At 38.0% G+C, this 14,995-nt stretch overlaps 2 protein-coding genes across 2 annotated transcripts; one reads left to right on the forward strand and one right to left on the reverse strand.

The window, feature by feature from the left end:
- Nucleotides 1-980: 980 nt before the first annotated feature.
- On the reverse strand, nucleotides 981-14,851 carry LOC138309647 (clavesin-2-like). Its single transcript, XM_069250864.1, has 6 exons — nucleotides 14,765-14,851; nucleotides 11,253-11,447; nucleotides 7,335-7,765; nucleotides 6,736-6,846; nucleotides 5,679-5,860; nucleotides 981-3,148 (listed from the first exon to the last, which is right to left on the reverse strand). The coding sequence occupies exons 2-6, from the start codon at nucleotides 11,383-11,385 to the stop codon at nucleotides 3,037-3,039; spliced, it is 969 nt and encodes a 322-aa protein (XP_069106965.1). The 5' UTR covers nucleotides 11,386-11,447; nucleotides 14,765-14,851; the 3' UTR covers nucleotides 981-3,036.
- Nucleotides 12,101-13,659, forward strand: LOC138309610 (uncharacterized). Its single transcript, XM_069250834.1, has 4 exons — nucleotides 12,101-12,526; nucleotides 12,604-12,858; nucleotides 13,124-13,231; nucleotides 13,360-13,659. Exons 1-4 carry the CDS (start codon nucleotides 12,101-12,103, stop codon nucleotides 13,657-13,659), a joined length of 1,089 nt encoding a protein of 362 aa, XP_069106935.1.
- Nucleotides 14,852-14,995: the final 144 nt, after the last annotated feature.

Raw genomic sequence — 14,995 nt, forward strand, 5'->3', positions numbered from 1 at the left:
CACATGTAACAATCCCACATTTGACTAGCTTTGTCACATTCACCACTCCACATGTAACAATCCCACATTTGACTAGCTTTTGTCACATGTTCACCCACTCCACATTTAACAATCCCACATTTTGACTAGCTTTGTCACATTCACCACTCCACATTTTGACTAGCTTTGTCACATTCACCACTCCACATATAACAATCCCACATTTGACTAGCTTTGCCTTCAATCTTTAGCCGATGAAACTTGTAATTGATGCTGTAAATACCGTACTGGTTCCATTACTACTATTAAAACTATGATAATCATGTATGAAAGAATACATCATTAACATGTAAAGCTATATATATATAAAACCCTGTTAGCAAAACAATGTAAAATAAACAACAACTCAATGTATACAAATAAATAACAAACAAATGTATAAAGTAAATCTAGGTGTAAATATATAGTTGTGGAGTGTGACATTGAAGGGTTCACAACCCTTTTAGTGCTTCATGTAACAAGATTGTAGTGAAAATTGACTATCTTGATGCCCGGTTTATTGGTAATTATATCAATGAAACCTAAAACCATATCGTAAACACATCCTGAGTATATTAAACTGTTGATTGACCATATCTGTGATGCTTAGTTTTAACTTAATAACTAGTCAATATAACCGTGTCTGTTGTACTCCACATACTCAGTATAAGATTACCAAAACAGAAGTTATCATTACATATACACTAAACACAAATCTTTATCTAAGATAACACTTGCCAGTTAACTGTTATTCTCCAACTAAACTTAGGACCTTGAAAAAGGTTCACAATCCCTTATTCATCCCTGTTTTCATTGCTCTGAAACTCTTTTCTAAAATCCATATCTCTCTGACCTAGTTTTCAACAGACCCCCCCCCCCCCCCCCGAACACATTTTTAGAAGCAACAGAACACCCCCACCCACCCAAACCATATTTATAGAAAGATACATGTCAGTATAAATGTATCAGGGTCTAGATCTGCTGATCAGCAGAGTACATCATGTTTTAAGGAAGGGGAATTACAAACGCCACTTTTCACGGAAGCTCTCGGATAGAACAAGAGGTCCAGAGGGCCTGTATCGCTCACCTGGTTTGTAATGTTAAGTATATAACATGCTGAATACAGGTTCATTGTTTCTTTCCTCAAGGAATTTTACCTCTAATATCCCTATTGGGGCCTACTCTTTCTGCTCCAGGGGGTCAGTGCCAAAATTTATACAGATTCTGTTATTCTTCCCCCAGGATGTTTTTGGTCAAAATTTGGTTAAATTCCATGCATAACTCTATGACTAGTACAGCTATTTATAGGATTTACCTCTGCCTATTTCCCCTATTATGCCCACCCCTCCTTCCCCCGGGGGGGTCAGGGCCAAAATTTATGCAAACTCTATTCCCCTTCCCCAGAGTCTGTTTCTGGCTAAATTTGGTTACATTCTATGCAGAACTCTATGACTAGTAGTGATTTTTAGTATTTACCTCTATTTTCCCTGTTGGGCCCCGCCCCTCCTGCCCCTGGGGGGGCAGAGCCAAACGTTAAACAAATCCTGTTCCCTTCCCCCAAGGATGTTTCTGGCCAAATTTGGTTACATTCCATGTAGAACTCTATGACTAGAAATTTTAAAGAAACAAATAGACAGACGACAGACGCCACACCATGACAACAGCTCACTTGCCCTTTGGGCCAGGTGGTCTAACATGAAAATTTTACATGAAAGCCATTTATAATGTTATGGCTTGTACAATAGGTGTGATATAAGTCTCAGGTATGGCGACACTATTGAGAAAAAGGGATATGCCTATAATTAAATAAAGCAGCACTTTATAAAACAACAATATCTTCAAACAGCACCTGCTATACAAATACCTAAAGAAAGTATGGAATACATTAAGTAAGAGATATTATTATGGATGGCTCATCATAGACATTGATATCCTTAAGTGTGGTGTTTGTTTTTACCAAGCAACTTCCAAATATTAGAAAAGGCTAAAGCTATTTTAAGCTTGTTAAAACTATTTTTAAATCATTTTTATTCTTTTAATTGAAAATACAAGCTTTTAAATTAATTACTAAAGTCACTGTGGAAGAATTGAATCTGTTTCAGATGGAGTCTGTAATGACTGTCATTAAACAGAGTTAAAGAACAAATACGATTAGAGACTATCAATGCAGGTATTTTTAACAACCAATCAAATTGGGTGTCTCAGATAGACTGTAACAGTGGCAACAACACTGAGAATAACAACCAATCAGATTGGCTACAATACTGAGCATAACAACCAATCAGATTGGATATAACACTGAGCATAGCAACCAATCAGATTGGATATAACACTGAGCATAGCAACCAATCAGATTGGATATAACACTGAGCATAGCAACCAATCAGATTGGCTACAACACTGAGCATAGCAACCAATCAGATTGGCTACAACACTGAGCATAGCAACCAATCAGATTGGCTACAACACTGAGCATAGCAACCAATCAGATTGGCTACAACACTGAGCATAGCAACCAATAAGATTGGCTACAACACTGAGCATAGCAACCAATAAGATTGGCTACAACACTGAGCATAGCAACCAATAAGATTGGCTACAACAGTGAGCATAAAAACCAATAAGATTGGCTACAATACTGAGCATAGCAACCAATAAGATTTTCTACAGCACTGAGCATAACAACCAATCATATTGGCTACAACACTGAGCATAGCAACCAATCAGATTGGACATCTGATAATGAAGCTATTGTTTTAAATATTTTTACAAGAACCAATCAGTTTACACATTTCTAATGAAGGCTATTATTAGGTACTTTTTTGTAGTTTAACATTGAATATCTTCGATGAAAGCTATAAATTCAAGTCTTTTGAAAAAACTCATATTTGGATATCTCCAATAGAGGTTTTGATACTCAGGCTATCATTTTATCTATGACAAGCGGGATGAAATTTGCTATATATGATGGTGATCATGGGTAAAACACTTCAGTATTCATCATTAGGTATAGCATCATTACTCGATCAGAAAGAATTCCTCGTCCAGGTGAGTGCCGGCTTCATCTCCGTGGCCCGCATGACTAGACAGGTGGTCTATAGGGAAGGATTCTGATCTCACAGCTCGAGACCTACAAATTAAAAAAAAATTTATATATAAATTTTTCAACAAACTGAACAATGAAAACAATGTAAATCATTTTATATAAAAGAGGTACTCAAGACCAGCAAATAAATGTCCAAATATTCATCAATGTTTTAACCAATTCACCCCTGAAATTGATAATGGACTATTCCAGTTGTTGAGGTAGGAGAGTCCAAATGTCTCTTCAGGAATAAATGAGACCAACAAAACAATAATTATATGACTCAAGTTAATCAAACAACCTGATCAGTAGTAAACACTCGTCCCAGGGGCCTGATATATATATATATATCTAGACTTATTTATAAGATATTGAAAACAATTCAAAATTTTAAGAAATTTGTACAAATTACAATAAGTGTAACCTGAAATGAAGCTCAGGGTCATTCATTTGAACAGGTATGGTAGTTCACCAGTCAAGCAGGCTTCAGTTTCAATATAAGTTCTGTATATACCTTTGTAACAAATGAGAGGAGAAACAAGAGGCCCATGGGCCTAAACAGTCATCTGACTATTGGCACAATACAACACCTCAAAGAATATAATAGTGGCAAACAATTAAGGCCATACAAAGATCTATTTTAATAGAAGAAGTTTAGGTTCTGATATATTAGATGACTTAGACTATGAATGAAGGTCCCTTGGTCCCCATCAAAGCTATACAAGTCCAATAACCTGTCTCTAGGACTCTTACTTATTTGTAAGAAGTTGTTTAAATATTGTAGCTTATTTGACCCTTGTGACCTTGAATTAAAGGTCAAGGTCATTCACTTGAACAAACATGGTAGCCCTTTATACCAGCACACAACAGGCTCAATATCATGTCTCTAGGCTTCTTAGCTATTCACAAGGAGTCGTTTGAAGATTTAGGCTATTTGACCTTGTGACATTGAATGAAGGTCAAGATCATTAAGAAGTCATTTAAAAATTTTAGCCTATTTTACCCCTGTGACCTTGACTGACAATTTTAGCCTTTTTGACCACTGTGACCTTGAATGGAGGGTCAAAGTCATTCATTTGAACAAACTTTGCAGCCATTCATACCAGCATGTCACATGCCCAATATCAGGTCTCTAGGACTCTTAGTTATTCACAAAAAGTCATTTAAAGATTTTAGCCTATTTGACACCTGGGACCTTGAGTGAACGTCAGGTCATTCATTTGAACAAAATTAGTAGCCCTTCATCCAAGTGTGCTACAGACCCAATATCAGTACCCAGGGCCTTCTGGTTCTGAGAAGACGTTGTTTTAACATTTTAGCCTTTTTGACCCTGTGACCTTGAATGAAGGTCAATGTCAATTATTTGAACAAAATTGGTAGCCCTTCATCCCAGCATGCTACAGGCCCAATATCAGTACCCTGGGCCATCTGGTTCTTGAGAAGAAGTTGTTTAAACATTTTTTGCCTTTTTGACCCTTGTGACCTTAAATGGAGGTCAAGGTCGGTGTCATTCATTTGAACAAACTTGGTAGCCCTTCAGCCAAGCATGCTACAGGCCCAAAATCAGTACCCTGGGCCTGCGGGTTCTTGAGAAGAAGTTGTTACAAACATTTTAGCCTTTTTGACCCCTGTGACCTTGAATGGAGGACAAGGACATTCATTTGAACAACAAGAGCTGTTGGAGAACAGCAAAGCTCGCCTATTCAGAAGAAGTTGATGTTCAAGTATTTGCTATTTTAAACATGGAAATATGACAAATTAACAGACTCAAAAAAAACCTAAAAGGCCCCAAATTGGTTGTATTATCACGTTCAGCATCCATACACATTAGGAAAATAAAATCACAAACATTTATGATGACTTATGCTTAAACAATCGACAAATTCGAAACTTGCTCAAAAACTTTAACATGGAAATATGACAAATTAACAGACTCAAAAACCCCCTAAAGGGCCCCAAACTGGTTGTATTATCACGTTCAGCATCCATACACATTAGGAAAATAAAATCATTAACATTTATGATGACTTAAGCTTAAACAATTGACGAAACAGAAACTTGCTCAAAAACTTTAACATGAAATGGGACGCCAATGCTGACCCCGACGCCGACGCCAGGGTGACAACATTAGCTCCCCCTATTCTTCGAATAGGCGAGCTAAAAATGGTAGCCCATATGCCTAATATCAGTACCCTGGGTCTTCTGGTTCTTGAGAAGAAGTTGTTTAAACATTTTTGCCTTTTTGACCCCTGTGACCTTGAATGGAGGCCAAGGTCATTCATTTGAACAAAATTGGTAGCCCTTCATCCAAGCATGCTACAGGCCAAATAGAAGTATCCTTGGCCTTTCCGTTATAGATAAGAAGTTATTTGAATGAATAGTTTACGCACGGCGGACGCTGCATGGACCACGGCCCACAACGCACGGCAACAGACGGCGCATGATGACAATACGTCATCCTGACGGCTTGTCAATTTGCCCTAACCTTATAGCTTTTTCAGATGACTGGACAGTTTGCTCTAGCCTTAAAGTTCATCTGCAGTGCAGATGACGATTCTTGCCAAGTGTAACCTACTTTGAAGAATGGCCTGGCCAGTAGATCTGTTTATCTCCGAAGCTAAAACTCTCATCTCCGATGAGCTGCTTGGCCCAGAGTAGATTGTTGTACGGGGGTAGAGTGCCCCCTAGCTCTGCCGGCAGCACCTCCTTGTGGATGTGAACATGTAGTGTGCCCAAGTTTATCCCATGCATATGTATCTGTAACAAAATAATCAGTGGGAATTATTTCATCTGATATTGAATGTCCTCAATACATATGTATCTGTAACATTTGTATCTGACTGTAACAACAAGAAGGTCAAAATGTGTTTTCAAGATTTTAGTGTATTAGCATGAGTTATATCCCTTTAGTGGAATTCTTGAATAAAGGAGGATTATTAGTTGGAAGATTCTATACTAGTCAGTGTTGTTTGTGATTTGATTCAGTACTAAAAATACTGTAAATGGTTAAATAATGGATTTCGGATTGACCCGGAGAAGAAGAAGAAAAAAAAAAAAACACTTGGTTTGGACCATGTCCAGATCATTTCATGCAAGTTTCAGCTTAATCTCACTGAAAGAACTTGAGAAGAAATTCAAAATGTAAAAAGTTTACGCATGGCACTCGGCAGATGGCATACGGTGCATGACGAAAACATTTCATTCTACTCAGAATGAATTGTTGCATGAATGAAGCATGGATACAGTTTAAAATGCATTTTCTCCAACAAACTGAAAAGGATATTTCGTCCCAGCATACACACGTACATATACATGTAGATATGCTGTGCTTTTTGGGTGAATTGACTTAAAATGATTTGTCACTAGTAAACTTTACAGTTACAAGGGTTTCATTATCTTTCAGGACAGGCGGTACAATTGTAATTTCAGGGAGTACTTATCTATACTATCTGTATGCTATCTAATGTAATTTAGCTCAAATCAGCCGGTACCACAGATAGGTTTTACTGTTTAACCGGCAAAAGTACTAGTTACTGCCTGATATTGAAACCCCTGCAGTTAGGTACAGATCATCTTTTCTGCATTCAGCCAATTGGCATATGAAGTAAACTATTTTTGTATTTCAGACATACCTTGTCTTTGCTCTTCTCCTTAAGGAATGGCTTTAACATCTTGAAGACAGCTTCAATATACCAAGGCTGATTGACAAAATGTATGGCTCCAAAGCGTGCAGGGAAACAGTCCTTGCTACAAAGCGTGCAGGGAAACAGTCCTTGAATCAAACATCATAAAAAATATTCAAACTACGTGCAAGGATACAGTTCTTGAATCAAACATCATAAAAATATTCAAACTATGTGCAGGGAAACAGTCCTTGAATCAAACATCATAAAAATATTCAAACTACGTGCAGGGAAACAGTCCTTGACTCAAACATCATAAAAATATTCAAACTATGTGCAGGGAAACAGTCCTTTGATCAAACATCATAAAAATATTCAAACTACGTGTAGGGAAACAGCTAGTTCATTAATCTTACAAATATTCAAACTATGTGCAGGGAAACAGCTAGTCCTGACTTCCCAAGTCAGGGGATAGGTCTACCTTAAGGATGGGGACTTTCAAACCAAGTGACATCAAATAATTACCTGTCAGAACATCAACTTATCATTTACAACTATCACTACCTGTAGTCGCCAGAACTTATAACTTTAATACCATATTGATGTACCTGTAGCCCTTCGATCATCAACTTGAGAACCTTTGGACTCAGCCACGTTGACTGTTTGAATGTGAATTGACTCCAATCGACAATCACTACAAATCCATTGACCTGTGCCTCATCATCGTCAATCAACTTTTCCAGGGTTAATAAAATGGCTCGATATATAGACACTAGGCCGTATTTAGTATTGTCCCAGTTTGCCGAGTACAGCACGATGATTTTTCGTCCGAAGTGATCAGGGTTTGGCAGGACCCCTGGCAGCCCATCATACAAGGCATCTTTTATTCCTGGCTCTGATGCTTGAAACTTCTTGAAAAGGTTTGTATTTTCTTGTCGAAATTCAAAATAGCGGGCAAAAAGTTTGAATGCTTCAAAAGTGTCGTATTTCCGGGCGCGAAGGAATCTGGTCACAAAGGCTTCATCTGTTCTTAGGAAAGCTAGAATAAAGATAAAGTTTAAAAAAAGTCTCACTTTTTTGAAAATGAATCGATTGCGAATAAAGCTTTATGAAGATACATTAACCATACTTATAAGTTTACCATGCCAGCTAAAAAGCTTTAAATTGTAATAATTAATTTTCTCTTTGTTTCTGGCTTTCTGATTGGCCTATTCATTTTTTTCATTCCATGATGAAAAAAAAATCCGAGAATGGTGCAGAAACCCGACGTTATCGTGACGTCACAATAGAAACATTGATGTTGCGTATCAATTTGGAAAAAATAATCCCTTGGAAAAAATCAATGGAATCATACATGTAAACGTATTTCATTTCATAAAGTAGCCTGGAAAATTAATTATAACCATTGAAGTCACTATTTCTTAATTTCATCGGGTTTATAAGCATTGACGTCACTATTTTTTAATTTCATCGGGTTATGAAATAAATTTTGTTTGCAAACTTTTGTGAGAATCCGCTACGTGGATTCACACAGTTTGCAAGCAAAATTTCTTTCATACCCCGATGAAATTAAAAAATAGTGACTTCAATACTTAATTGAGACACATTTTTTCTCTCTAATGGAGATATTCTATCTATTAGTTAACTTTATCATGAAAGCGGTTGAGATTTTTGTTCCTGATTGAGTCAGTGGGTATAACAAGGTGAGTACAACAGGAGGCCCGAAGGGCCTTAACGGTCCTCTGACTACCTTGGCAACAATCATATAGTAAATTCATTAGATATAGAGTCATGGTAGCCATCTTTGATTTGGGATCAACCAGAGATGTAATTACAACGCTTTGTCAGGACCATGTCAGGCTCATTTTGTGCAACTTTTAGCCAAATTTCACCAGTAGAACTTGAGAATTTCAAAATGTGTTTTCAAGAAAGAGGCTGAGACAGACATCTTGGATTTTAGATTGACCCAAAAAATAACAATACTTTGTCGGGACCATGTCAGGATCATTGCATGAAAGTTTCAGCCAAATCGCACTGTTAGAACTTGAGAAGAAGTTCAACATGTGTTTTCAACATGGTGACCATCTTGAATTATGGATCGACCCGAAAAATAACAACATTTTGTCAGGACCAGGTCAGGATCATTTCATGCAAGTTTCAAACAAATATCACTTGTAGATCTTGAGAAGAAGCTCAAAATGTGTCTTCAATAACACTGATATCTGGTATGGGTAACACTGATATCTGGTCTGGGTAACACTGATATCTGGTCTGGGTAACACTGATATCTGGTCTGGGTAACACTGATATCTGGTCTGGGTAACACTGATATCTGGTCTGGGTAACACTGATATCTGGTCTGGGTAACACTGATATCTGGTCTGGGTAACACTGATATCTGGTCTGGGTAACACTAACTGATATCTGGTCTGGGTAACACTGATATCTGGTCTGGGTAACACTGATATCTGGTCTGGGTAACACTAACTGATATCTGGTCTGGGTAACACTGATATCTGGTCTGGTACACTGATATCTGTCTGGGTAACACTGATATCTGGTCTGGGTACACTGATATCTGGTCTGGGTAACACTGATATCTGGTCTGGGTAATCGGTTGGAACACTGATATCTGGTCCTGGGTAACACTGATATCTGGTCTGGGTAACACTGATATCTGGTCTGGGTAACACACTGATATCTGGTCTGGGTAACACTGATATCTGGTCTGGGTAACACTGATATCTGGTCTGGGTAACACTGATATCTGGTCTGGGTAACACTGATATCTGGTCTGGGTAACACTGATATCTGGTCTGGGTAACACTGATATCTGGTCTGGGTAACACTGATATCTGGTCTGGGTAACACTTACTGATATCTGGTCTGGGTAACACTGATATCTGGTCTGGGTAACACTGATATCTGGTCTGGGTAACACATGTATATTGGTCTGGGTAAACACTGAATCTGATCTGGTTGGGTAACACTGATATCTGGTCTGGGTAACACTATGATATCTGGTCTGGGTAACACTGATATCTGGTCTGGGTAACACTGACTGATATCTGGTCTGGGTAACACTGATATCTGGTCTGGGTAACACTGATATCTGGTCTGGGTAACACTGATATCTGGTCTGGGTAACACTGATATCTGGTCTGGGTCTGGTATCTGGTCTGGGTAACACACTGATATCTGGTCTGGGTAACACTGATATCTGGTCTGGGTAACACTGATATCTGGTCTGGGTAACACTGATATCTGGTCTGGGTAACACTGATATCTGGTCTGGGTAACACTGACTGATATCTGGTCTGGGTAACACTGATATCTGGTCTGGGTAACAACACTGATATCTGGTCTGGGTAACACTGACTGATATCTGGTCTGGGTAACACTGATTATCTGATATCTGGTCTGGGTAACACACTGATATCTGGTCTGGGTAACACTGATCATCTGGTCTGGGTAACACTGATATCTGGTCTGGGTAACACTGATATCTGGTCTGGGTAACACTGATATCTGGTCTGGGTAACACTGATATCTGGTCTGGGTAACACTGATATCTGGTCTGGGTAACACTGACTGATATCTGGTCTGGGTAACACTGATATCTGGTCTGGGTAACACTGATATCTGGTCTGGGTAACACTGATATCTGGTCTGGGTAACACTGATATCTGGTCTGGGTAACACTGATATCTGGTCTGGGTAACACTGATATCTGGTCTGGGTAACACTGATATCTGGTCTGGGTAACACATGATATCTGGTCTGGGTAACACACTGATATCTGGTCTGGGTAACACTGATATCTGGTCTGGGTAACACTGATATCTGGTCTGGGTAACACTGATATCTGGTCTGGGTAACACTGATATCTGGTCTGGGTAACACTGATATCTGGTCTGGGTAACACTGATATCTGGTCTGGGTAACACTGATATCTGGTCTGGGTAACACTGATATCTGGTCTGGGTAACACTGATATCTGGTCTGGTAACACTTACTGATATCTGGTCTGGGTAACACTGATATCTGGTCTGGGTAACACTGATATCTGGTCTGGGTAACACACTGATATCTGGTCTGGGTAACACTGATATCTGGTCTGGGTAACACTGATATTCTGGTCTGGGTAACACTGATATCTGGTCTGGGTAACACTGATATCTGGTGTAACACTGATATCTGGTCTGGGTAACACTGATATCTGGTCTGGGTAACACTGATATCTGGTCTGGGTAACACTACTGATATCTGGTCTGGGTAACACTGATATCTGGTCTGGGTAACTGATATCTGGTCTGGGTTACAATAATATCTGGTCTGGGTAACACTGATATCTGGTCTCGGTAACACTGATATCTGGTCTGGGTAACACTAATACCTGGTGTGGGTAACACTAATATCTGGTCTTGGTAATACTGATATCTGGTCTGGGTAACACTAATATCTGGTCTTGGTAACACTGATATCTGGTCTGGGTAACACTGATATCTGGTCTGGGTAATACTTACTAATATCTGGTCTGGTCACTATCTGATCTGTAACTGCAGTGACAAATTCAGCAAATTTTTCAGGGTCCTCATTGAGTTCGTTGCGGGCCTTTCTCACAAGCTCCTCTGAGAGTCCCCAGCCGTACTCAGCCATGGGTGTTGTCACTAAAGCATCCTTCAAACTAGTCACATGGTCATCATTATGGCCACCATAATCTGAAGAAAACAGTAATCAATCTATTACATCAAAACCTAGAGGAGCTTCCCCTAATTTATTGCAATCAACTTATTAAATTGATTTAAATCAAACAATTGTAAAAAATGTGGAAAGAATTATGATAATTTTCATCTACAATATAAACAAAGTGATATTCATTAACACATGAACACCAGTATATGTAAGTCAACAAAAATTACAAAAATGTCCTTTCCTCCTATGAGACAGTTGGGCTATCAATGCCTGCAATTTTAACTATTGCAAAACTATTGCTATGAGGAAAATACTATTCAGATAGTTTACAACTATTGCATATCTACACTACAATGACAATAGCATTCAAGTCAATGAATTAATTGTAATCCCGTACATCTATAGCTAGTGCAGTGTATGTTTACAGTTGTTTCCCTTTACCTATTTAAGTGTCAGTAACAATACTGACGATCGTGATCTAGGAAAATGTTATAGTGTTTCTGATTGAATAGCACAGTATTATTGTGACTGTTAGTCTGTTATCGTATCAAATCTCTGTGAGTACTTTATTTCAGTTCAGGTTACAGAAAAAAACTGGCTATTGAAATGATCAATAGCTTTGTGTTTAAGGCAATTGTTATCAACTTGTTAATTTGCCATCAATTGATAGAGTGAAAGCATGAAATCTCACTATATTGAGAATCTGATTCTACCGTCTGATGAGACAGATATTCTACCGTCTGATGAGACAGATATTCTACCGTCTGGTGTGACAGATATTCTACCGTCTGATGTGACAGATATTCTACCATCTGATGTGACAGATATTCTACCATCTGATGAGACAGATATTCTACCATCTGATGTGACAGATATTCTACCGTCTGATGTGACAGATATTCTACCATCTGATGTGACAGATATTCTACCATCTAATGTGACAGATATTCTACCATCTAATGAGACAGATATTCGTCCATCTGATGTGACAGATATTCTACTGTCTGATGTGACAGATATTCTACCGTCTAATGTGACAGATATTCTACCATCTGATGAGACAGATATTCTACCATTTGATGAGACAGATATTATACCATTTGATGTGAGATATTATACCATTTGATGTGACAGATATTCTACCATTTGATATGACAGATATTCTACCGTCTGATGTGACAGATATTCTACCGTCATGTGACAGATATTCTACCATTTGATGAGACAGATATTCTACCATCTGATGAGACAGATATTCTACCATCTGATGAGACAGATATTCTACCATCTGATGAGACAGATATTCTACCATCTGATGCGACAGATATTCTACCATTTGATGTGACAGATATTCTATCGTCTAATGTGACAGATATTCTACCATCTGATGAGACAGATATTCTACCATCTGATGAGACAGATATTCTACCGTCTGATGTGACAGATATTCTACCATCTGATGAGACAGATATTCTATCGTCGATGAGACAGATATTCTACCATCTGATGTGACAGATATTCTACCATCTGATGAGACAGATATTCTACCATCTGATGTGACAGATATTCTACCATCTGATGAGACAGATATTCTACCATCTGATGTGACAGATATTCTACCATCTGATGAGACAGATATTCTACCATCTGATGTGACAGATATTCTACCATCTGATGTGACAGATATACTTTGATGTGACAGATATTCTACCATTTGATGACAGATATTCTACCGTCTGATGTGACAGATATTCTACCATCTGATGTGACAGATATTCTACCACCTGATGAGACAGATATTCTACATTTGGTGAGACAGATATTCTACCATCTGATGTGACAGATATTCTACCATCTGATGTGACAGATATTATACCATTTGATGTGACAGATATTTACCATCTGATGAGACAGATATTCTACCATCTGATGTGACAGATATTCTACTTTGATGCGACAGATATTCTACCGTCTAATGTGACAGATATTCTACCATCTGATGAGACAGATATTCTACCATCTGATGTGACAGATATTCTACCATCTGATGAGACAGATATTCTACCATCTGATGAGACAGATATTCTACCATCTGATGAGACAGATATTCTACCATCTGATGAGACAGATATTCTACCATCTGATGAGACAGATATTCTACCATCTGATGAGACAGATATTCTACCATCTGATGAGACAGATATTCTACCGTCTGATGAGACAGATATTACCATCTGATGAGACAGATATTCTACCGTCTAATGTGACAGATATTCTACCGTCTGATGTGACAGATATTATACCATTTGATGTGACAGATATTCTACCATCTGATGAGACAGGTAATGATCAAATACAAAGATTACATATATATAGACAAAATTAAAGTGTTAGCCAAAATCTTTGGATAAATTGAAGGCAAATTTAAAGAGATGGTTGCATGGTTGAAATGTAGGTATAAGGTGTTGCAGGATTGGATTGTTTATATTTGTGTGTGTCTCGGTTAATTGTTGGTTCTATCTTGGTATGATTAGAATTATAAGTTTATATTGTAGCACCCTCTCTGTCAGCAATGACGTAGGGATTTTCCCTTTGCTTTTTATAGCTCATGCATACATGTAGTGTAGTTCTACAAGTATGTTCCGTGGCATACGGAGAAATATACTTTGGGGTGGCGAGTCAGGGTGGTATAAATAGGTTTGCGCTGGTTCAAGCCCAGGTGGCAGCACACTACTCTCGCCATTTGGTGGTGCCGTAGACCATGCCAAGTGAAAGCTATGCAAGATTGAGAGGCTTCGCTGGAGATAGAGCCTGAGATGGTCATTTATAAAAAGTGATATTGTTGTCTTCTAGCTTCGTGCTAGGGGGAAATTCCCTTTAGCTCAGTCGGTAGAGCAGCAGACCAGTAAGTACATGGTTGCTGGCCCCACTGGCGGCACAGTCTACTCTCGCCCTGTTATGTAAGGAATTATTTTTAACAGACATAGAAAAAACTATAAAGGATGAATTTTGGTATTGATCTACATTGAAGATCTACACATCTGAACTCTATATAGGATTTGTTTCATAAAGAATAAAAGATGAGTAGTGCAGGATGACAATAATCTCCATATTTGATTAATTACTTAATTAGAGTCTAATTTACTCAGTAGAGTTGTAACGTTACAGTTACATTGTCTCACTCTTAATATCAAATAATGTCTCGGACGATAAAAAAAAAGACAAAAGGTACCAGTGCTTCATATGATGTGATACAGTGCATAAAATGAAATGATAGTTAATGATAAACATACATCTAAAAACAAAATAACGGAAAATAACAAAACCGGCAAAATGAAAAAACCTCAACAAAAACTGCATCATTTCTATTGATACCCGACATCATCTTCTCAGCTTCTTCATCAAAGTGATGAAAACGTGATAGGCTAGGACAATATTTAATAAAAAATATTCAACTTAATTAAATAAACTTTTTTTTCACTTGCTAATGAAAACATGCCTTCATATTGGTTGACTTAAAGGTAATAGCTATCAATTAAATAATTTGCTTAAAATACGATAAATGCTATCACGC

Source organism: Argopecten irradians, chromosome 15, assembly GCF_041381155.1.
Source record: "Argopecten irradians isolate NY chromosome 15, Ai_NY, whole genome shotgun sequence".
Lineage (NCBI taxonomy): Eukaryota > Metazoa > Mollusca > Bivalvia > Pectinida > Pectinidae > Argopecten > Argopecten irradians.

Coding starts and splice junctions, on each gene's coding strand:
- LOC138309647 (XM_069250864.1), bottom strand. CDS start 11,385: ATGGCTGAGTACGGCTGGGGACTCTCAGAGGAGCTTGTGAGAAAGGCC. Junction 6,847..7,334: donor TGATGATCGAAGGGCTACAG/GTACATCAATAT, acceptor CTTTGTAGCAAG/GACTGTTTCCCTGCACGCTT. Junction 3,149..5,678: donor TGGCCAGGCCATTCTTCAAA/GTAGGTTACACT, acceptor TTTAATTTGTAG/GTCTCGAGCTGTGAGATCAG.
- LOC138309610 (XM_069250834.1), top strand. CDS start 12,101: ATGAAATCTCACTATATTGAGAATCTGATTCTACCGTCTGATGAGACA. Junction 12,859..13,123: donor CAGATATTCTACCGTCTGAT/GTGACAGATATT, acceptor TTGATGTGACAG/ATATTCTACCATTTGATGAC. Junction 13,232..13,359: donor AGACAGATATTCTACATTTG/GTGAGACAGATA, acceptor CTGATGTGACAG/ATATTCTACTTTGATGCGAC.